At 31.3% G+C, this 25,197-nt stretch overlaps 1 protein-coding gene across 4 annotated transcripts in view; it reads right to left on the reverse strand.

The window, feature by feature from the left end:
* Positions 1 to 25,197, reverse strand: part of LOC142328167 (uncharacterized) — a 63,510-nt gene that overhangs the window by 11,061 nt on the left and 27,252 nt on the right. For 3 of the 4 annotated variants that reach the window (XM_075371717.1, XM_075371718.1, XM_075371715.1), the window contains 2 exons: positions 10,722 to 10,748; positions 4,561 to 4,581 (listed from right to left, as the gene is read on the reverse strand). In XM_075371717.1, coding sequence (XP_075227832.1) covers positions 4,561 to 4,581; positions 10,722 to 10,748 — 48 coding nt within the window. The remainder of the gene's footprint in view (positions 1 to 4,560; positions 4,582 to 10,721; positions 10,749 to 25,197) is intronic. The other variant, XM_075371716.1, reaches the window with a different exon arrangement.

Here is a 25,197-nt window from a genome sequence, read left to right on the forward strand (position 1 = left end):
GACCGCTGAATGTGAAAATAGGAGGAGAAAAGATTATGGAGGTAGAAGAATTTTGTTATTTGGGAAGTAAAATTACTAAAGATGGACGAAGCAGGAGCGATATAAAATGCCGAATAGCACAAGCTAAACGAGCCTTCAGTAAGAAATATAATTTGTTTACATCAAAAATTAATTTAAATGTCAGGAAAAGATTTTTGAAAGTGTATGTTTGGAGTGTCGCTTTATATGGAAGTGAAACTTGGACAATCGGAGTATCTGAGAAGAAAAGATTAGAAGCTTTTGAAATGTGGTGCTATAGGAGAATGTTAAAAATCAGATGGGTGGATAAAGTGACAAATGAAGAGGTATTGCGGCAAATAGATGAAGAAAGAAGCATTTGGAAAAATATAGTTAAAAGAAGAGACAGACTTATAGGCCACATACTAAGGCATCCTGGAATAGTCGCTTTAATATTGGAAGGACAGGTAGAAGGGAAAAATTGTGTAGGCAGGCCACGTTTGGAGTATGTAAAACAAATTGTTGGGGATGTAGGATGTGGAGGGTATACTGAAATGAAACGACTAGCACTAGATAGGGAATCTTGGAGAGCTGCATCAAACCAGTCAAATGACTGAAGACAAAAAAAAAAAAAAAAAATCTTATTTAATACCAGTCTCATGAAAGCATTGCCTAAGAGAACTCTAAAGGGATTGTGTAAACATTTGATCACATAAACGTTTTTCTTCACCCTGACTGATCCTTGTTTACAATTTCATCTACTCCATTAGTTTTAAACTTGTCACGAATTCATACATTTTCCACTATTCTATTATCTTTAAATTTGTCACCAAATCATGAAACTGTTAATCTCATTGGTGGTAATGTTCCAAATTACATTGCCCAAGTCTATGAACTTCTTAAAACCTTTTTTAACATTCTCAAGTTTTCAGATAGCATTTCAAAGCCTCTTCAGGTAAAGACAACTGAATTTCACCCAAATTTATTTTAGAATAAATAACACCATCTGTCATTGAGTGACAACAATGAAAAAGGATGTTTTGTACTATCAACTAAAATAGTTTAGTCATTTATATCCCTGTTCTTTTTCTAGCTAAAACCACTGAAAGACTGAATACATTTATTTGAGACACTATGTACATATAAATTTTACTAAAACAATTTATATGTATTTATAAGTTTAAGAATTGCTGATCCAATGTATTAATTTTTATTTTTTTTATTTTTATTTGCTTTGTTTGTGCAACAGAACAGTTTCACAAAACCTTTGTATGTTGCACAATATCACATAAAGTCACAAAAGAACAGCCACAAGTCAACAACCCACATATAAATAAAAATAATAATAAATAAATTCTAATAACAAATATCTGTTATACTAATAATGTTATAATAATTTTTATATCTTTTGTTAAAAATATACAATAACCTATTAAAATACAATTGTATTATAATAGGTTTTTTATTGCTGTGTCTATTTGCACATCACAGTGTGAGAACTGCTAGTCTAGAGAATTGATATAATGTGGAAAATAATAAAATGCAAGGAACTTGAAAGTTAATTATATTAACATTCAAATACTTTAATAAGAATACTAATTAAAAGTATTTTTATATAAAGATTTAATGTGGACTTAATGTAAATTAGCTTTTCCCACTATAATTTCATACAGCTTAGCCAAGAATTATCAACTTGAAATTTTCATTATATTTTTTTTTAGATACAAATCCAGTTCCTTACTGATACACGGGCATTTTTAAAATTACACATTTAAGGATAAAACAAAAAATGTTTTTTAATTGTAAAAATGAAATATTAAATAAATTTAAGACGAACATATAGGAAAGTGTAAAACAAAAATTAAACTTTAAAACAACCAAACATAATCCAAACCTTAGGTTTTTACTGAGAAATAAGATAACCACGACGACAGGATTTAGGAATACCTTAACACAAAATAATAATTCTTCAAAGGCTCTTTTTCTATTTTTATCAAAATCAGTAAACACAAACTTACAATAAATACCATGCAAATATTAATATCACTTTAAAATAGTACTACTTTTACAAATTCATTCTTTAGCTATAAAAATATATATAAAATTTCAACAAGGTAAAATTAATTTCTAAAAAATTGTTTTGAAATTGCTAATTCATTACTCGTCTTTTATTTTGAATTATAATTAATATATATGTACATGTATCCTACGAAGAAACAGAGAAACTTTCAGGACATATTCTATTGGTGAAAATAATGAAAAATGTTCTTCATATAAACAAATATAGTTCTAGAAATGCTTTGTTTTCGAGTTACGGCTAGCGAAAGATTTCGCCCGGATTTCAGCTCTTCTAATAAAAAGAAGCTCTACTGTAATTTTTTGGACTGAAATTAAGGAGTAAAGTTGGTGGTTTCTTATGTAATGTAAACTGGAAAATAGGATGAAATAGATCGCAAAACTGTAACTAGTAGTTTTTAAGATATCTAACGTAAAACACAAAATTCAGTATTGAAAAACTAGTTTTTTTTTGGTTTGTAGCAAAAATAGTTTTGTTAAATGATTGATAAATGCCAAAGAGTTAGTAACAAAACTTGTAGAGAATTTAATGAGAAAATTAATGTAAATACAAACAATAAAAAGTAAATAAAAACTTTTAAAAATTGGTTTATTGAAGCAAAAAAGACTAAAAATAACAGAATATCGTATTATTTGTTCAGTAAACTAATGAGCATTCATTTATAAGCATTCTTTTGTGTATCAGCAATTAGGAACAAAAGAGTCATTTCCAACATGTTCATTTACTGTTGAATGCCAAATAAATCATTGTTATTCATCAAAGCCAAGGCAATAATATCGGTGAATTTCATGTCGCACTGGTTTGTCAAAGAACAAAGTGGGTAATCCTATGGAAAGAAAACATTTATCCTTTTCACCTCTACAGAGGTTTCAAAATTTACGGCCAACAAATTACCCCCCAGCAGTTAAACTTCTGTCATTGCAATCTAGACAATGCTGATAAAGTAATTCAATTTTATTTACTGATGAAGCCACTTTTATGAAAAGCAGTCTTCAATTCTCAAAATAGTAATTTAAGGAGCAAAGACAATCCACATGGTTCTGTGGAAACTAGTTTCCAACAAAGATTTAATATTAATGTTTGGTGTGGCATTATTTGAGACAAAATTCAACGGCCATTTGTTTTCAATGAAAACACCTTACAAGAGATTTATACAATCATTTCTTGAAAAATAATTTTCCAACTCTTTTTGAGAATGTACCTTTTCAAACTAGATTGCAAATGATTTCCAGCATGATGGTGCAACACCATATTTTTCTTTAGTAGCTAGAAATCATTTGAATGCTAATTTCTTAAACTGGATTTGACTTGGTGGACCTCAATTGATTGGCCACCAAGATCACCTTCTTTCTTTTTCCTGTTTAGCCTCCGGTAACTACCGTTTAGATAATTCTACAGAGGATGATATGTATGTATGTATGTATGAGTGTAAATGAAGTGTAGTCTTGTATATTCTCAGTTCGACCATTCCTGAGATGTGTGGTTAATTGAAACCCAACCACCAAAGAACACCGGTATCCACGATCTAGTATTCAAATCCGTGTAAAAATAACTGGCTTTACTAGGACTTGAACGATGTAACTCTCGACTTCCAAATCAGCTGATTTGGGAAGACGCGTTAACCACTAGACCAACCCGGTGGGTTTAACCACCAAGATCACCTGACTTAATGCTAGATTACTTCATATGAGGCAATTTGAAATGATAGTATACAAACAGAAAGTTAATACTAAAGAAGTTATTCATTAGAATGCAAAATGCTATTGAATTTACGCAAAATGATCCTGTGATGAAACGGAAAGCCACCAGAAATATTTTTCGTCAGGCAGAATGCTGTTATATTGTGAAGGAGGGAATTTCAAAGAATTACTGTATCTGAGGTTTGTTATTCTGTTACCATTTATCATTTCAAGTATTTTATTTTTTGGTTTTACTATGTTATGAATATGTTTTGCTTCAATAAAAAACCGATATAATGTTTTTATTTACTTTTTATTGGCTGTATTTACATTAATTTTCTCATAATAAAATTTTCTAGAAATTTTGTTACTAAATTTTCCGGATTTATTAGTAACAAAAACTTATTTCTTGACACCAAATCTTGTATTTTATATCAGATATCATAAAAACTACTGGAGTTACAGTTCTCGGACCTGTTTTATCCTATTTCCCAGCTCAAATTACTATAGAAACCACCAACTTTACTCCACCTGGGTCCCAAAAATTACAGTATGGCTTCTTTTACAGTAGAGCTGAAATACAAGTGAAATCTTTCATTAATAGTAACTTGAAAACAAAAAATTTCCAGGCCTATGTTAAGCTGAACATTTTTTCATTATTTTCAGCAGTAGATCGTATCCTAAAAGTTTCTCTTGCCCATATAAACGTATAATATTTAATTATTTGTTTCTAAAACAGTACATAGTTTATTTTATAAGATTTATCTAATGTATAATTAAATTCAAGTTAATTAGTTTTTGACTTACGTGGTGGTTCTGGCTCAATATCTGGAAAAAAGAACAGATTCGTAATCATTAATAACATTCTTTTTTAATCATGAAACTAAATAAAATATAGTAAACTAATTACAAAACATTCAGCAATGACAAGAGCAGCATTTCAGGTGCACACTCAACAATTTTGCACATGAAATATTCAATTTACTTAGGCAGTCAAATACAAGAAAAGAAATCAAAGAAAAACAAAAACTCAGAGCTAACATAAATCTTAATCTATATAAAACTAACATAAATACATTAATTTTTAGGGAATCAAGAGAGAATTTCAATCCACCTGAACCAAAGAGCATTGTGATCCACATCCTTATAAAATGGTAAATAAAAACTTGTATTATGTAACCCATACTACAACACACCAAGAATGAACCCTCTAGACAGCCACAATAAGCTGCACAAGTAAAATGTTGGAAGTTACTTAAAGTAGGTTAGACATTAAAAAGTTAATGAAATGTACACAACAAATTTTTGATATAACTGAAAGACCAATAAAACTTTTACATCACCCATAAAAATACATACACCAAATTCTCCATAAATGCTGAATAATTAGAATTTACATAATTAATAACACTAACTGATTAAATTAGACTTCTCAGGGCTTTCAACTAGAAAATGAAATTATCAACAGAGAAAAAAGCAACAAGAATGAATGAATACATTTATTTGAAATATTTACATCACCCATAAAAATACATACACCAAATTCTCCATAAATGCTGAATAATTAGAATTTACATAATTAATAACACTAACTGATTAAATTAGACTTCTCAGGGCTTTCAACTAGAAAATGAAATTATCAACAGAGAAAAAAGCAACAAGAATGAATGAATACATTTATTTGAAATATTTACATCACCCATAAAAATACATACACCAAATTCTCCATAAATGCTGAATAATTAGAATTTACATAATTAATAACACTAACTGATTAAATTAGACTTCTCAGGGCTTTCAACTAGAAAATGAAATTATCAACAGAGAAAAAAGCAACAAGAATGAATGAATACATTTATTTGAAATATTTACATCACCCATAAAAATACATACACCAAATTCTCCATAAATGCTGAATAATTAGAATTTACATAATTAATAACACTAACTGATTAAATTAGACTTCTCAGGGCTTTCAACTAGAAAATGAAATTATCAACAGAGAAAAAAGCAACAAGAATGAATGAATACATTTATTTGAAATATAATCACATTTGCACTGCTTTCAGTCACATACTACATAAAGTCAAATAACTAAGATTTTTATTGAGGCCAATATACCAACCAACAATTACTATAGTTGGCACCCACAAGTATTGAAAGAGCTGTATCTCCTCTAAGGATATGACCAGACATCATTTAAAATAAATACAAAGAGAAATTCCTTATACTGTAGTAAATTTTACACAGTAAATTAATAATATTAGCTATTAACATAATTCAAAACTACTTATGAAGTGTTCTTAGTTTAAATTTTTATAGAAATAACCACAACATTTTTTAATAAATAAAAAATTCAATTTCATTTTTCAGTTTCAAAAACATTACCTATAGCACTTCTGAGAAGTTCTGTTCAGGCAATAACCAAGATAATCAATCAGCATCTAATGGTTACAGCATGAATATTTTTGAGAATCATTTTCAAAATAATATTTTCATTTGGAATTTGTTGGTGGAGGTAGGAGCAGAATATAACCCTACAGATGTGGGGTGGCCAAATACTCAAAGCCTTTGTTACTTTATGATTTAGTTGGGATGAAAGAAGCCTAAAAATGTAGCTGTTAAGATAAAATATTGCTTCTTCAAAGTGTAGTATTTACTATTTCCAAGTAGTGGAGAGACATAATAATTCGTCCATAAAATAAAAATCCCAAACAAGGTTGAAATATTTCACATGCTACCAAAAATAGAAATGTATTTTAATTTTAACTTATAAATTTCAAGCTTACATAATGAATTTTAACTCAACTGAAAAAAAATTTTTTACACAACCATACTTTAAAAAAAAAGCCATTGCATGTACTGTCCAGTGTTCAATGTGGATTTGGTAGTTGTGACCACACATCTGTGGCGACTTACCAGGCGTTCCTGGATACTGTTTCCAGATGCTCTGCAGGGTGAAGCAGAAGGCGGCGTTAGGACAGGTGAGACACCATTCCCTAGCATACAGGCTGTAGAACCCATAGATATAGACAGAGTGATTTCTCGAATGGCACTAAGAAAGGCACCAGGGATTGACCAACTTGACCCAGATATTTTCTATCATCTGCTGTCTGTCATAAGAGAGCTGCTTGGCAGACTGTTCTCAGGGTGCCTAAACTGAGGTTGCTTTCCGACTTGTTGGAAGGTGGCTTTGGTGAAGGTGCTCTTAAAATCAGGAAAGGATCCTAGTGAGGTCAGCAGTTATCGACTCATCAGCCATTTGCCGGTAATCTGCAAATTGCTTGAAAGGCTGGATGTGGAATGGCTCTGGGAAAGCATCGATATGAACTCATTTCTAATTCGAGGCCAATATGGCTTCATGAAAGGGGTTGGTACCAAGGATTGCATCTTCAATGCACTTGCCAAGGTGGAAAGCACCAACTGTAAATATGTTTTGGCAATTTTTATTGACAAAGAGGCAGCATTTCCTTCCTTGCATTGGAGTTCTGTCCTCTATGAGTTGGAATGCTGCAATGTTCCCATAGCCCTGCAGGCCGTAGTATGTTGACTACTTGTCGAATTGCACGGCTCTAGTTAAGGATGCACACCTAGTTGTAGAAAAATCCGTCACCAAGGAAAGCCCGCAGGGCTCCATTCTCGGTCCATTGCTGTGGAACCTGATATTCTACAAATTTTTGGGACTGACATTCCCGAAGGGGTTGCGGCCCAGGCTTTCGCTGATGAATGTCTCCTGTTAGTTCATGGTAATTCACAGCTATAGCTACAAGACCAAGCACAGGCGGCTTTGTCGACCGCAGATTGTATGCACTGGTATTTTTAAAACAAGCTCCTACGAGGCTACCACTGTATTGGGAAAGGCTATCCCAATCGATTTAGTGGTGAAAGTTCGGACGGGCATGTGGAAAATGCAAAGAGGCAGGGAAGCTGAGGTATTTGGGATGCGGTTTCAAGCTGGGCCTGTACCAGAGCAGAATGGTGATCTCAAGCACAGGTTCTAAATTCCAAAGAGTTGCCCTTCTCCAGCCTGCAGAAGAGGCTTTATAGCCTTGCAATGGAAGTATGGCACGCTAAGACTAAGGGAAGGTCCTTGTATAGATTTATACAGGATCTGGGGAGGGTGGTATGCCTCTCCTTCATTTTTAAGGGCAACAGGAGCCCGAGTGCTCTCCAACCATGAAAATTTAAACCAATAATTGTTTTAGTTCCACCTGGCAGCTAATGAGCTGTGCGTCTGTGGCGAGGTCCAATCAAATGAACACATGATATTAAATTGCCCAGCTCTAGGGGGGGGGGGGGGCAGAACTCAGGCCATCCTGGAACTTAGAGGTCAAGGGGAAAATTGACCACCACTAGCAGCGAGTCAATGTGGTGAGAGCCGCAGTGTTGGACTGTGTAGGAGTTCCTTGATGCGGTTGTTTTGTCCATCCGACATCAGTAGTTTACCTAAGGAGAAAGACTCCTACCGCGCTGCTGTAGGAAGCTAACTTAGAGATATGGCTGGCTACCAGCCAAATTATGGCTCCAAGCGCTAACGATGGACAGGTAATTGCTGGCATTCAGCGACCTAGACATGGCAGCGAATTATTGTCTTTGACAAGATAAATTAATTATTGATAGTCATATATGTTTTAGTAGTTGACGGGGTGCGCCTACCCATTTTAGTGATACAAGACAAGTGGGCAGTGGGACACGCAAGCAAGTGGTGTATGGTACCATGCTTATTCCGCTCATGCTTTTGGGTTAGCTCTAGGAGCGTTAGGACACTGGTCGCTAAAATGTTTCAATGCTCAGTAGCCGTTTGTGACGCAGACATTCAGTCTTATGCTTTCAGGCAACCAAATGGGGTGGCGGCAGGAGAAATGCCAAGCAAACAAAAAAAAAAAACCCAAACTTAAAAATAAGCTATAAATTTCATAAAATATTAAAATAAAAAGAGAACATTTATTTATGTACATTTATCTACCTTTCTTAGCTTCATTGTAACTACATTACTTGTTGATGCATTTTGGATATATTCCATTTTCAAAACTATAAATCCGAATACATCCAAAATGTATCAGCAAGTGATTTAGCTATAACAAAGCCAAGAAAGGTAGACAAATGTACTCAATATAAAAATTATGGTAGCAGAAAATGCAAATATTTTAATTACAAAAAAAGGAAATCAATTAAATCCTTTTTAAGCATTAAAAGGCGAAAAGTACTACAAATATCCTTGTTTGAAATGGACTTTAATGTACAAAAGTGCAGAATTGAGTGAGTTTTAAAAGTATTGTACTAGAGAAACAGTAACTTAAGAATGCTGAATGCCAGTACTTCAACTGTGATTATCTTTTTTTACTGACCACTGAATCCACAAAATAAGCAAGATTAATGAAAATATATGTCCTATGTTTAATTATATAACTTAATATATAACGATTTCAAATTTGTAATCGTTTTACTTCTACATAGTAAAAATTTTTCATTTTCACCAAACTGTATACACTTTTGAACAATTAAGAAAGGAATTCAGCAGATTTCTGAAAAACCATCCAAAAATATCAACATATTGATATTTTTTTTTTAAATGATAGCAACAGACATATTCACTTTCAGTTTAAGCAGTCAACTCCATTTTTAATGTAAATTACTGATTTTTTATTAATCATTAAAACACAATTATGTAAAAACATCATGTTGCATATTCTGCATCACCACTAAAAAGTTCATTTGCAGAGTTTATTTTCTTATTTTAACAGCAACTGCTTCATTCTTTAATTAATATTGCAACTTTTCCTGTTGGTAAAAAACTGTACCGCATCAATCAGTACTATTTTTTTAATAATTATTTAATGTGTTGACATCATTTCTAATGTATTATCAATATGAACTGTAATATTGTTTTTAATAATTAATGTACTGTACTCTGGATTAAAAAAGAAGCAGCACGAATGCTGTACACAACTCACCCGTCATCTCCCAAGAGAATTTATAATACATATACCATACTGTACACAATAATTTATCAGCAATTGTTTTATATTAAATTACTTTATAACAGAAGTTTTACTGATCAAATTTTGGCTTCATCAAAGTTCATAAGTAAAAAACTCTAAATAAAGTTAATTCATCCAAACAATATTTAACTGTAATTTAAAAAGTATTAAAAATTCTATATCAACAGAGTTAACCAAGTACTGAAAGAAGGTAAGGTGAAGACAGTTACAAGCTGCCATTTTTACATTTTTCCAGGAAAATTATATTTCCTTTTACACAGGACTGTAAGAAAATAATAACCAATATGAATTGGGATATTAGGATACACATGGATCGAATACCTGAAAACTTATTATTTACGACAGTTACTTTTGTCAATGAAATGAAAAAATGACTTTATATACTTTTTAAGAAATTTAGTTGGTTGTACATGTTAGCATATCAATGTTGTTTTCATCACATGATCAGATAGATAGATGACATATTCTTTAGATATACATGTACACAACGTTTTTTTTTTTGAAAAACATAATTACAGGGTTATGACTTAAACGCTTGACAAAATAAAAATAATACTTTATCAAAATAACTAAAAAAAAAATGTTTATTCCATTATGTTGTTACCAATAACATTCTTAAAGTTTGGGAAAAACCAAACTTAACCACAAAAATTACTGCAGCATGTTCCAACACATAAAAAAATTAAGTGCTTCGTTAAGAGTTTAATTAAAAGCCAAATTAAAAAAAAGAAGAATCTTCTATCAATAGAAATGCCTTCTAACAAAAAATATTAATTATGATGCAAGTTGAACTTTTATAAAAATTTTTATGCTCCAATAATTTTGATAATTGTTCAAAAAAAATCTACAGTTCATCTTTTTGAAAATGTTTTATCATCATCACGATTATAAACAATTTTATTGACTCAAGTAGCCACCTTTAAAAAAAATCTTTTAAACTTAAATTACAAATCTGCAATTACTTACTTGTAAGACCAGTTTTGTTACCTGCACCTGAAAAATTAACAAGTTTTTCTTATTTTCATAACAATAAACTGTTAAACAGTTTAATCATTACAACATATACAAAATAACTAATGTAAAAAATAAAAATACAACTGCACACTACAGTGCCCAAAATAATGGAAACCACAGTAGCAGAAATCGCTTGAACTAAAATTCTGACTTGTATTTTACAAGCCCATCTATTGACATCTATTGTTAAATTCAGTGGATTGTTATATTTAGACATTTTATCTTAATTTCCTTTAAACGTGTTACCCACATTAGTCATTGGTCAAATTACAATCCCAACAATCTAATCCACATGCATAGTTCAACTGGTTCACCATATAAAAACAGTTGAGGGTCAACATGTTCCCTCAAATGCATTTCATTTTCTTTGGAGGAAACATGGATCCAGTAATTTTATTCCAAGATTCCAAATAGGTTATTGCATTTTGGAGTAACCTCTCAGAACTTAAATTGAAAAATCATTTACAAATAACAAACACACAACTGGTTTCCACACATCCTTCTCATTATAGTATTTATGGCTACAGCAAACAAGGTAACACTTAGGACATTTCCCTGTGGTATTTTCATTTTCTATAATTCTAACTAGAACTTGAAAGGGCTGACTGCTTAGAAAACCCCCTGATAAATGCAAGGAGATTCCCTTGTATATCCCAATCATGTAGTATATTTCAGATTCTTCTCCTCCAAGCCATATTATATGCTTTGCTTATCGAAAAATAGAGCAAGACATTTTCAATGACAATGCAACTTCATGATTGATAGATGATCTACCTTTGTAAAAACCGCATTGTTCAGGAGCAATTAGGGCATTTTTATCGAGGTGTCACACTAGAGATGATGGTTTATCAATCGTTCCATCACCTTGCACAGATTACTGATCAAGAATATAGCACGGTAACTTGAAGGACATGATTTATCTTTACTAAGCTTTAGTATGGGAATTACCCATACTGAATTCTTACATGTGACCAAGAAACTGAAATAAACTCATCAGAGAATATTTTATTATAAATAGACAAAAAATGTTGTCACATAGTATTCGGGTGATGAGATAATACACTGTGCCTGATATAATTTCTAGAGGAAATGTTTCAGAATTTATTCAAGGCATATCAAGGCTCATCAAAGGTATGTTATTGGAAATTCATTTCATGAATTTGGAAATATAAATATGGAATATTTTCTATCTGCAACTTATACCTCACAAACTAATGACAGTATGATTATGTAACTGAAATTGATTTTAATGAGTTTCCAAAATTGTTCACCACAATTGATGCAGTGACAAGGTTGCCATTGCTTTTCAGTCCCATTTGCTGCGAAGATTGCCCCAATCCACACATGGCCTAGCCTTTTCTCCACACAACCAATGATGGAGTTGAACATAAATGAGCCACGATTTCCATTTAGCACACTGATACACTCAACAGCAAACACAGCCCAAGCATCACAGAAGGTGAAAAGCAATTCTGTCGTAGGCCTTTGATTGAAATTATGTAAAGCCCTACAACAATCCTTGGTGCAATTCTGCAGTCTGTCCCACCAAGGGATACAGCAGGTGCCTTGACTTTCCCGATGTTAGAGGGGTAAATACATTTGCACTATTGAATGCAAATGTATTTTGTGTGTTTTCTATCAGGTATATAAACTTGGCAAGTTGGTGGATCGTATTACCACTTGTATTAGCCAAAGGAATCCTTGTATCATATCCAGTCCACTTTCCAAACCACCCATTTGTGTGGCTGACTCTTAAGGCATATACTATTACCGACTGAGATAACAACCAGTTTGTGATGGCTTCCAAAGAACTTTTGGAAACACACCAGGTAAGTAGGGATGCTGAACACAAGAACAGATCAAAGAATGAAAATGTAGCTGATGATGATGATGTAAACATGTACGACTCATTGTTCAATAAGCAGAAATCTAAGTTCTGCCTCAGTCTATCAATTATAATACCTTGGGAAACACATGATGATGAGCCACATGAATAGTGATGGGAACTGAAAACGCCAATTAGGCAGGGTAAAGGCATCTGTGAAAACTGAATGGACAGATCATCTTCACTGATATCAGAAGTTGGCAGAGATGTAAGTTGCAGATATTTATTTTAAATGACACCAATATCTTCACTGAGACTGCAGGGATGTTTGTAGCTAGCAGAATGTGTGTGGCTAATACGATTTCCTTCAGGGAAACAGCCACACCTTCACGTCCTCTGCCCTCAGTTTGATAGTCGCATCTTTCACAGATGTAACCGCAAATAGACACATCATCCTGGGGATGGATATGAATTTCCTGGAAACAGAGTATTTAAGGATTTTCTTCTTTTAGTAGGATTTCAATATCCTTATGGCAAGTACAAAAACTGCAAACATTCCACTGAATAATATTTGTACCCCAAAAAAAGTACATTTTACTTGCTTTTCTTTAACTCACAATGTTTTTTTTTCACGCACACAGAGAGATGATTCTTGGCAGGCAGTATGTTGAGACAAAGCTCCATGCAATTTATGATAATAATTTGATTAAAGTATGACTAAAAAGTATAAAGCAAGTTTTTAAACATTTTTGTAATATTTATGTTATAACCAGACTAATCATCAAATACTATCCGGTTTTCCTTTTTTGAACTTTTAGGAAGTGCTTTGCTTCTTCAGACATTTCATCCGTCTCTATATCCTTGAAGAGACCTTGAGATGGCAGAGGGGATTTGGAAGCCTGGGAAGTTGGAAATACCGTTCTAGGGAACTATTTTTTTCTGGATCCCTTCATTCTAATCTTGGTACTTTGGCGCATTGTTGGTACAGCAGTTTTATTTGGTGGTGTTCATTCAGCTTTTAGAAATTGTTAGAGAGCCAGAACAAAACTAACACTGGGTGTTACAGGATTCCTCATGTTCAGAGATTTTCTGTATTCCAGACAAACCACAGGAAAGGATAATTTTCTATTCAATACACACCCTATTACAGCCTGTTCCTCCTTATAAACGGGGTATTCTCGAGATCTTGCCAAATATGAACCCTTACAGTTAATACATTTTTGCACATACAGCTGTAATGTCGAAAAACGTTTTTCTTTATACAACCAGTTTTGATTCTGGTGTAAAACTAGTTTACTTTGGGCCAACCAGACACTGGAAGCAGTGTCTGGAGTTTGGTATATAAGCCCATACATGGACAGAGAGGTAGTCAATTTTTATTTGCTCAGGGACCACTGATGTAGAAAATGTTGTAAGTGAGATTGACCTCATTATCCTCTGAACAGAAGTAACCGACTGCAGTGACAATTCTTCTGATGGTTCAATACCAGCCAAGTCATAGCAAAAGATCACTCTCTTGCTGGAATTCAGGGAATTATGTGGCTTCACTATTACTTTGTCCTTCCCTATGAACCTAAGAGGTAGAAGCTTCTGACTTATATCATCACTCACCTCAATAAACAGGGCGCTTCTAAGTTTTTTAATTATTATTTAGTATTTTTTGATTTTGGAGAACTACAAGCTGTAACAATGCACTTATATATTAAGAAGGGTGAAATCTTCTCCCTTATATTTGAATACAATAAATTGTATAGAATATGTAATTTAGCAGTCTGTTTCATTTCTAATTTCATTATCTCCTGACACATCTTCGATGACAAGTCTGTCGAAGTCTTTTTTTAAGCTTCCAGATTTGTTGGGTTTTTCAAGTGGATCAAAAACAACCACCAAAGGTTTTTTGATTGGGACTGAGACACAGTTCCAATGAGTACCAGCAATGCGCATGCATAGAGGAGCTAGGGCTTCATAAAACTGGGTTCACCCTAGTACCCAGAGAACACAGCTTGAGATTAACTACATAGAGCCATCCAACCACTGGCATGATAGTTTTCACTTTTGGTTAAGATTGCATTTCATAAGATATTGCAACACCACCAAGTATAAGTGTAAAATGAAACGGTGCAAGATGTGTTGCTGTGTAAAGGGTATAAGTTGTAACATGTGTGTGTTTATGGTGTGGTATATGAGTATTGTGTAAAAGATTCAGCAGCTCAATGTGTAGCGGGAAGGAAAGCTGCATAGGCTAGGGCCGTGGGGACACCATCTCCCAAACTAAGAACCACCTCCTTTTTGGAAACTATTTTCCAAAATGGAATTTTGGAAATTATTTATCATTTTGGAATTAAAAAATTTTTCCATTCATGGAAAAATGTTTTAATTTGCTCACAAACAGATAAAAGCAAGGGCACAACATTAGAATTTAACTATGAGGCCTGTTAAGTAACAATAAAAATCATACAAGGGAAATAGGACTACAACAGAAAAAAAACTAGTAATCAAATAATAACAAAGAACTTGAAACTATGAAAAGAAAAACAATACAAGCTACTGCTGAGATATGCATTCATACTTTCAAATATATTATAAACATTCATCAGTCAACCTTGAAATATACCCACAATAAATTTAACTGTTTACATAAACTACAGTATTACAATATTATCTTATTAATGTTTAATAAGAAATATCACATACAACCTTATAAAAGCACAACAAAAACCACAATACTTATACTAATTTCAATTACATCACAGTTTTTAGAATGAACACATCTAAAAAAAATTTTAATATTTTTAAATATTTCTTAATTTTTATTCAAAACATACAGTTAACTTCAACAGATATTTAAAAACAACTACTTACAAAATTATTTTTAACTTCTACTAAATTAATAGTTATTTATTATAATATATATTTTTCATATCTCTTATTCTTATGTTTAAATGAAATATGCAATGTGACAATTCAAAACTCATGTGATTATTACTTCTAATTAGATTTGAACACTTATTTAACTGTAGTACGTTCAGTTATTTGTATTGTACTAATGGTAACATCTCCCAAATAATCAAACCAAGACTTCTTTAAAAGATCTTTAGATAATAACTGGAATTACAACTATTAATAATCAACTTATTTTAGGGACTTGAAAGTGACAAAATTAAAAATTTTAAAATCCCATTTGAAGAAACATCTACTGCAGCGCCCCCTGGTGTCTTATAACCATAAAACTAATCTAAGAACCTGCTCTGAGTGATACTTATGAAATGCAAAAAAAACCGCATCAAAATCAGTCTAGTAGTTTTTGAGGAAAATGGTGACGCACACAAAATCTCTTACCTCAAACACATATACCATCTCCATTCAGCACCCACTGATGGCCTATAACCATATAAAACATGTATACAAACCTGCTCTGAAGTGATATCTATGCAATGCAAAAAACTGCATTCAATCAATCAGTACAGTAGTTTTTGAGGAAAATGGTAATACACACACACACACTCAACCTCTTCATATACCTGACTTCATTTCACCATGGATAAAAAGCAGTTAAATTTTGATATTTTTCCCAATGTTTCCAGATTTAAGGATTTAATGTTTCTGGGTAAAGATGTATTTAATCAATCTTGGAGCAAAACTGACAATAGGTAATTAATATTTCAGTTTTATATTTTTAAATAAAGTAACATATTAAACTATATACATACTGACAACAGTCATTCTTTTAAACTCAACAAAAATTCATTTAACATCAAAATACCTGAATAAATAGCCAGTATGACACCCTAACAATACCTTCCTTATAAATAGTTCAACCTGAACGGGAGTTTAATGTAAACTTTATTAGTACAAAACTTTGGAAAACTAAAGACTTAACTAAGGAGATGCGAGCACTACCACTTACTTCTTGAGCACTGCTACTGAAATAACTTTCAAAAAGTAATCTTCAGCAATAGAATAAATTTACTTTATATATAAAAAAACAGCAGATCAGTAGAAAAGAGCTTTATTGAAAAATAATTTAGAAAATTTAATAATTATTTACATTATTTTTTAAGCAGAAACAAACAAAATAATTTGTTCAATTCCTATTAAATGTGGTACTGCTGGGAATAAGGAGCAGACTTATTGGGAAAATAAATTCCATACATAAATTTAAATTTTCTTTTAAATCAATCAACAATTGGAAAACATGTTTGCTAAAATCTTCTAAACTGTAATGTATAGATTACCTTTTCTAGTCAAGAATAACAGAGATAAAAATTTTAAATCTCATTGGCCCTGATGCAATAACCACTTTCTGTTGAAAAATAATTCTCGTCAGACAAATAGTCAACTGGATGCATTTTCTTAGGGAAAATTATAAGGAACATATAATGAATATAGCCAAAATGTTTTTTAGGATCCAGCCAGAGGCCAACTTGGCTTTATTCATACTTCAGAGTAGACTAGTTTATACCAAGCATTACAAACAAAAAAGTTGCCTGCAATATTACTAATGAAAGAGGAACTGCAAATATAACAGCTGTAAGATCTTCTGTAAGCACATTTCTTCATCATTAGATATATGATTTCTATACATTTATTTTTAAGCATTTAAGCTTTTTCTCTTGCTGATCCATGTAAGCAAAGAAGTATGCTAGGTTTATTTACATATCAAATCTTAGAAAACAGTAATGTTTGGTTTCACTATCATAATTTAATTTAACACTCCAGACGATGTTGTCTAGAATAAAATTCGCTCAAAAAGAAAAAATGTACATAAAATCAAACATTTTCACTTATAATGTAACTTTCTATATACGATGTACCTTCCCAATTACAGTACATACACTTTTCAAAATTAACTCTTTTAGGATCAGTGCCCACTTGACAAAAAAATTGAAATTCTCACAACAATGCTTACATCGTCTGATCAGACATTGATGAAATATAAAAGCTACACTGAGAATCAATTTTATTATTAAATTTAAGGTGTATGTTTTGTGTATAAATTTTTTTACAGTTGTGCTGTTTTTACCATGTGTCTATTAGTGCATTCCTTATTTCTGTGTTTTTATTATTCACAGAAAAATAAAATCAATAAAGGAGTAAATCATTATCACCTTTGAGTGAAAATACATATACAGTTTATGATTTACTAGTTTGTCTGAGCAATAAAATAGTGAAAGATTTAAGGGCAGCTGTAACCAGTTAGGGTAAAAAAAATGTTTTTTTTGGAATTTCTTCTCTGTTTATTTTTCAATACTTTTTGAGTCACTTTATATAAGATTCATGCTGTATGTTAACAAATATATTTTTTATGATTTTTTAAAAAAAACTTTTGTCAGCTGTTTTACAAACAAGCTCAAATTTTCATTTATCAACAAATTTATCAGTAAAAACTATTCACAAAACTTCTTCTGTCCCAATGTCTGTTCTTCAATCTATAAAGCCAATATTTCAATTTATCTGATGAAGAATTGTTGGAAAAGTTGGAAAAATGTCTCCATGGACAGACGAAGAACTCAGAGTCTCTCAACCAGATAATTTGGAACCAGTTGCCAAAAAATATTTTTGTGGTAAAGGAAACACTTGAGTTTCAAGTACATGATATAGTGTCGACATTTAATAATGGAAACATTAACAAGTTGTGAAGTTCTGCAGCGTCTTGGAATCAAACTCGTTAAATCATTAAAAATTAAAAAAAAAAGATCAGGAAGCTAACACTGATGACACAGAAAATGAAGCTGGGCATTTTTCAAGTAACTTAAACTCATTTATGCAATTTTCAAATCCAGTTTTCCAAAAATCATATTTTTCTATATTTATGATCCATTATCTTAGGAGCCACTGAAGATAACGACTTGAATTTTTACTTTCTTTTCTTTAACTCACATGTCCCTTTTTTTCATTTTTGTCCTCAAATCTTGCAACTTATGATTACATACTTCCTGACATTGCCTATTAATGGAATTTTGCACAGGTTGAGTGACAATACAATATTCCACCATTACTTTTGCAAACATGCCCCTGTATGGTAGGGGGGGGGGGGGTAATTGTAATTTCACTTACAATGCCCATAGCAATTTAAGCAAAAATACCAAAAAACGCGCCACATAAAAATAAAAAATCTCATTTGAAATATAACATTTCAATAAACAAAAAAATATATCCGCATCTTATTTCCATAAATAAATAATGTTAAAAGAAAAATATACCAGTAAACATTCTTTAAATAATGCAATCTTTTTTTATATAGTTGACTAATAAGTAGGACGACTGTATTAAATGGCATGTAAAGAAATGTATGAAGAGAAATATCTGGAGTATGATGGATAACAGAATTCAATAATTGCACCTTTGAATAACATCAGATGAGCAACACACATTTCAAGCAAATTATTCTAGGCCTCTTGTGTTCTTTCTTTTTCCTGTTTAGCCTCCGGTAACTACAGTTTAGATAATTCTTCAGAGGATAAATGAGGATGATATGTATGAGTGTAAATGAAGTGTAGTCTTGTACATTCTCAGTTCGACCATTCCTGAGATGTGTGGTTAATTGAAACCCAACCACCAAAGAACACCGGTATCTACGATCTAGTATTCAAATCCGTGTAAAAATAACTGGCTTTACTAGGACTTGAACGATGTAACTCTCGACTTCCAAATCAACTGATTTGGGAAGACGCGTTAACCACTAGACCAACCCGGTGGGTTTGTTCATCTCAGGAATGGTCGAACTGAGAATGTACAAGACTACACTTCATTTACACTCATTACATATCATTCTCATTCATCATCTGAAGAATTATCTTAACGGTAGTTACCGGAGGCTAAACAGAAAAAGAGAGAGGCCTCTTGTGTTATTTTTTACATGTCTTTTAAAACAAATTAATAAATTACTATAATATTTTAGAAATGCATTTAAGCCATTACTTAAAGTATTATAATTTATGTACATTTGAAGTAAATTAATTAATGAATTGAAACAAAATTTACACCATGTTCTAGACGCCCTACAAGTACTAAGGATTGTTTAAACAGCTATGAATGTAACATATATTCTGTTACATTATTTGAAACATAATTGGGTCTGAAGAAAATGTAAAACATGATACAGCAGTAATTTTTATATTAAAAAAAATATAGGCTCTAATTGTATAAATAACATTGCTGTAATAAAAAAACATTAATTCTTAGTCTTATATACTTAATTTTATTCACTAACAAACATAAAAAATTAGATGTTAGCTTAACTTGTACTACAAACTGGATTTATTTTATGAATTAAGTTTTTATTTGGAGGTAGTAATTCAGTAAGCATTAGGTAGCAACTCAGTAAGTTTTTCGATAATACAATATTATCATTATTTTAATATTTCTAACATCTGGTTATATTTTTTTCATTAAATATCATATCACAATTTAATTATGTTGTGATACAATCAAAATGATAGAACAATCAGAAGTAAACTACTGCCAATGTGTGCATTTATTTAAAGCACTCTGAACAGGTTATTGGCCCAGACTTATAATTGTGAAAATAGGTTCAGAGGTCATGAAAGTTTTGTTGAGTTGTGACCACGTGTTTAAATAATGGAGTTACAGCAGTTTGTGAAGTTAAATGAAAATAACTGGAACATTTGGAAATTACAGGTGGAGAGTTAATATTAACAGCTACATATCTCTTTGACATTACCAATGGCGATATACAGAATGCTTTGAAAGCTGGAGAATTTTAAAAAGTATGAAATTCATGAGGCATGTGCACACAAAGTGTGTTAGTAATAGGCATGGAATTCAGACCTTTGTCGCATGTTTTAATGTACAAGACTGTAAATGAAATGTGAACTTAACTGAAAATATATGAGTAACAACCAAATGTGAGTATTGATCTATTATAACAATTTTTAAATTTGAAAACAGTGTTATGGCCAATTTATCAAAAATTCAAATTTAAGTGGTAAAGATACCATCGTGGTAACTGCTAAACATGTAAATAAGTTTTGTCTGAAATTTTTTTTCTGGTGGAATGGTTGGATATAAAAAGAATCAGTACATGAATTATTCAAGTTCTATGAAAAATAAAAAAATATTGTGTCACTTTTGTCAAAAGAAGGGAAATATATTAAAAGATTGTTGGTTTCATTAAAAGAAATTGTCAAAGGCAAAAAAAAAGTAAATAAATGAATGTAAATGATTCAAAAGAAAAACTGGCTTTAACTAGAATTTCCGAAGTGAATTTGGGTACAGAGTGGTATCTTGATTTGATAGTGGAGCATATGAGGGTATATGTTATGATCTAAAGATGTTTGGAAAGTAGGTAAAGCTTAATGAACCAAATCAAGCTAAAAACAGATAATGGGTCGGTAATAACTACAATTGGCATTGTACTGTTTTTATTAAATTTTAAAATGGGTAAAAGTTCATAAATATGAATATGAAAAATGCGCTTATGTAACTAATTTAAGGATGAATCCTTTTTCGGAGGGCAAGGCTCTGGATAATGGTTTTTATTTGAACTTGATGCCTATGAAGAATTAATTTACAAGAAAATAAATTAAGTTTATGCATTGACTAGACAGTCAAATAAACTTTTTCACAGGATGATTGCTTGGAAAACCAGAATTTTGCAGACCAAGATGATTGTTTTACAGCTAATGATTTCATGGTGAACTCAAATAAAAAATCTTTAATTTGATGGCATGAAAGTTTAAGCACATCAAAATTTTAATTTTTTAAAAGTTTTTTTGAATCAAAATGGTAGTAAGTATGAAGATAAAAAACGGCCTTGTTCTGCAAAGCCGTGTGCTAGGAAAACATTGTGATTTATTCTAAGGAAGTAATTAACTTATGTCTCTGGAGCTACAGAAGTTGGACTCAATAGGGAGCTCTCTTTACATGTTTTTAATGAAAGATGAAGACTATTCACATTATACAAAGGTGTATTTTTTAAAGCATAAGCATGAAGTTTAAGGTAATCTTGAACTTTTTGTGAAACTGTGAAAATGAAAAGATTCAGAAAATTAAAATCTTAACAACAGATAACGGAAAGAAATTTGCTAATCATAATGTGAGAAAACATTTGACTCATCAAGGAATAGTACTACTTCAAACTACAGTTTCTTATAATCTCCTACAGAAAGGTCCTGCTGAACGTAAAATACATATTGTGACAGCAAAACACTTAAGCATGCCAATTTGGGCTAAAGCAGCAAATACAGCTGTGTATCTGATTAATAGAACTTGGAAAATTACAGTGAAAGGTAAGGTGGTAAAACACCTTATAAATTATGCAATAATAAGAAAAGTTTTGATTTAAAAAAAATATAATCAGCATTTGATACAGAATTGTATGTGCATATAACAAAAGAGTAGTAAAAGAAGCTTGATCTTAAAAGTAGTAAAGGAATCTTTGTAAGTTATAGTGAAATAACAAAAGGACAGAAAGTTTAGATATGAATGCAGTAACGTTGGAAAGAGATGTTATTTTTGTTCTGTCTAACTGAATATTTTCTCATTTTCTGACGGTAATGTTAACATGAAGAAAGACAAACCTACACCTGAAGTTGAACACGTTGAAAATGTAATTAAGTATGTGACTACGGATGAAAGTTTAAAAAGAACTTCCCTGAATTAGAACATAAATAGTCCTACTGATAGAAGATAGCTTCAGCCTAGGGATCAGCTGCAACCTCCAGTTAAATATAATGATTATGAAGACTGTCACTGTTAGTGTGATTGACATTGAAGAACCAACCATCATATGAAAAAGTTAAACGGTCAATTTTTGCCAAACAGGGGCAGAACGCTGGGTTGGGGTTAAGTTGAAATCATTAGCTAAAAATGATACATGGGTCATTATTAAGTCAGAGATATGTAATGTTATTGACAGCAAATGTGTTTACAGAATTAAATGAGATAATCAAGGCAAGATAACTCAATTAAAATCTAGATTAGTTGCCAGAGGTTTCATGCAGAAAAGATCAATGGTCAATATATGATGTTTATTTTCCTGTTACCAAATTAAATACATTTAGATTAATGTTAGCTGTTCGTGTAAACTTTGACTGGCCAGTTATGCAAATGATCTTTTTGCATAGCAATCAAAAGAAACTGTATTTGTGTTTACCTCAGAATTGCAATTTACCAAATGATAAAGTGTACAAATTTAAGAAAGCAATTTATGGTTTAAAAACTTTTCCCAAATGCTAGTACGTTAAATTTCATTAATTCATATCTCAGAATTTTGTAAGATCAGATGATTATTGTTTGTACTTCATTGTTTGTACATCAAATTAGCTAACATTTTAAAATTTATAGACTAATTTAAGTTGATGGCAATTAAAACAGGCTCAAATAAGCAAAAAATTAATGTTTTTAAGAATGAAATGAGAAACAATTTAACAAAAAAAAAAGTTAAAGTGAAAGATTTGAGTCAAGTTTCATTTATTTAGGTATTATTGTAGAACAAAGTTTAAAAGACAGCGTGATAACTTTGAATGAAAGTAATTATCTAGAAAATGTATTAAAACATTTCAATATGTTTGATTGTAAAACTATCACTACTTCAATGGTTAATAATTTTTATTATAATTACTTTCTAAGGAAAAAAACCCGGAAAATACAGTTATAAAATAAGTATGGATATATATAATAAGGTTATATTATATATGCGATGTTAGGAAGCAGACCGGATTTATGTGCAAGTATTAGTATTTTAAGCAAATACCAAAATTATGCTAATAATGATTTTTTTATTATTATTATGTCTAAAAGGAGTGTTACGTTATATTAAAGGAACTCTTGATTCGAAACTAGTTTACAGAAGTTCTTCTACTTATATTATCTAAAGTTTTTTAGATGCTGACAAGGGTGGTGACACAACTGACAGAAAGTCCACCAGTGGGCATAGTTTTAACATTTTTAGTAGTACTGTGTCTTGGTGTTCAAAGGACAATTTTGTGTTGCTCTGTCTTCCACTGAGGCAGAACATGTAGCTCTCAGTCAATTCAAAATATTTTAATTGAATTAGATGTGATGAGTTCAAGTGATATAGATGTACTTTTATTTGAGGACAATTTGTCAGCTATATAAATCAGTAAATCTTGCAAACAGCCTAAACGGTTGAAGCACATTGACATTAAGTATCATTTTATTCAAGAGAAAATTAAGTAAGGTATAAGAAAAGTATGTTATGTACCATCAGATATTCAAGTGGCTGACATACTCACCAAGCCTCACGATGAAGTGTCATTTGTAAGACTAAGAAAGCTAATATTATATGTTTCTGGTGTGTTATGATATGATTATGTTACACTATACAGCTGATATAATTGTATGTATTATTCTTGTTGTGTAAGCATTTTGATTGAGTGAGGGTATTATGATATAATAAAGATGTTGGTTTGTATTGAACCAGCAAGCAAGAATCGATAATTAACAGTAGTATAAAGAAAAAAAACAATAAAAAAGGGTACATGCAATATATGAGAGTTCTTGTTACGGTTATTAAAAAATTTCATTTAAAAAGTAAACTGCTAGTCAATGTCTTTAAGTACATGCACATGTTGCAAGTCTATGTGTTTAAAGCACTCTTCAACAAATTAAATAATGGTATCAAAACTGTGAAACAATTTCTGTTACATTATCAACATGTTTGATTTCCAGCTAATGTTTACCTTCTTTACCTTAACAAATTTCAAAATAGTTTCATATTATTTCTAGACCTTCTGTGCAAACTGCATTACTAAAAATAACAGCCGTTAAAAAAAAAAAAAAAAAAAAAAAAAAAAAAAAAAAAAGTAATTGAGGAACCTCACCAAAGCATGTAGAACATACTTACTCATACAAGTAATTATAACCAGTATTACTTTTTAAAAATTTTACATTTAATAAACAAATAAAATCTATTTAAAGTTTAGTCATTTTAAATTTTGTTTGCTTACAAGTAGATTGCAGCTCAACATAATTGGCACCAGTTTACAAGGCATATTTTTATACAGTAAATTTTGAATTTGCAGCCTATATACACAATATAAAGAAATGACGCTTGGACATTTCAGTTATTACAATCAATAGTCTGTTAGCATCAATAGTTTAGTAATTTTATTGTTAGTTATTTATATTCATCCATTTAGAGTACTAGAATTTGTGATCCCACTGAGGGTGAAGTGCACATAATCCGATTTTTTATGGCAAAAAACAATTCTAGAGCTGTAATTCACAGGCAATTTTATGATGTTTACGGGGCAAATATTATGAATAATTCTAAAGTAAGGCAGTGATGGAATCTGTTACAAAGAGGCCAAAAAAACATTCAAGATAAAGAACATAATGGCCAGCCACTGGATAATGGATTATTTAATTGAAAAAAATAATGAGAAAACTGGTGCTTCACCATGTCTTTCACAATTGTCTTTGATGTTTCATGATCTTTGATTTATGAAGTTTTGACTGAAAAATTGGGCTATAAAAAACTGTGCACTAAATGAGTGCAAAAGATGATAACAGACAGACAATGAAAATGCCTTGTTCAATCCTGTGTGTAATTTTTTTGTCGTTACAAAAATGAAGCTGATGAATTATTTGATTGTATTGTAACTGAACAAGAAACCT

Source organism: Lycorma delicatula, chromosome 7 (assembly GCF_047948215.1).
Source record: "Lycorma delicatula isolate Av1 chromosome 7, ASM4794821v1, whole genome shotgun sequence".
In the NCBI taxonomy this organism is placed as follows: domain Eukaryota; kingdom Metazoa; phylum Arthropoda; class Insecta; order Hemiptera; family Fulgoridae; genus Lycorma; species Lycorma delicatula.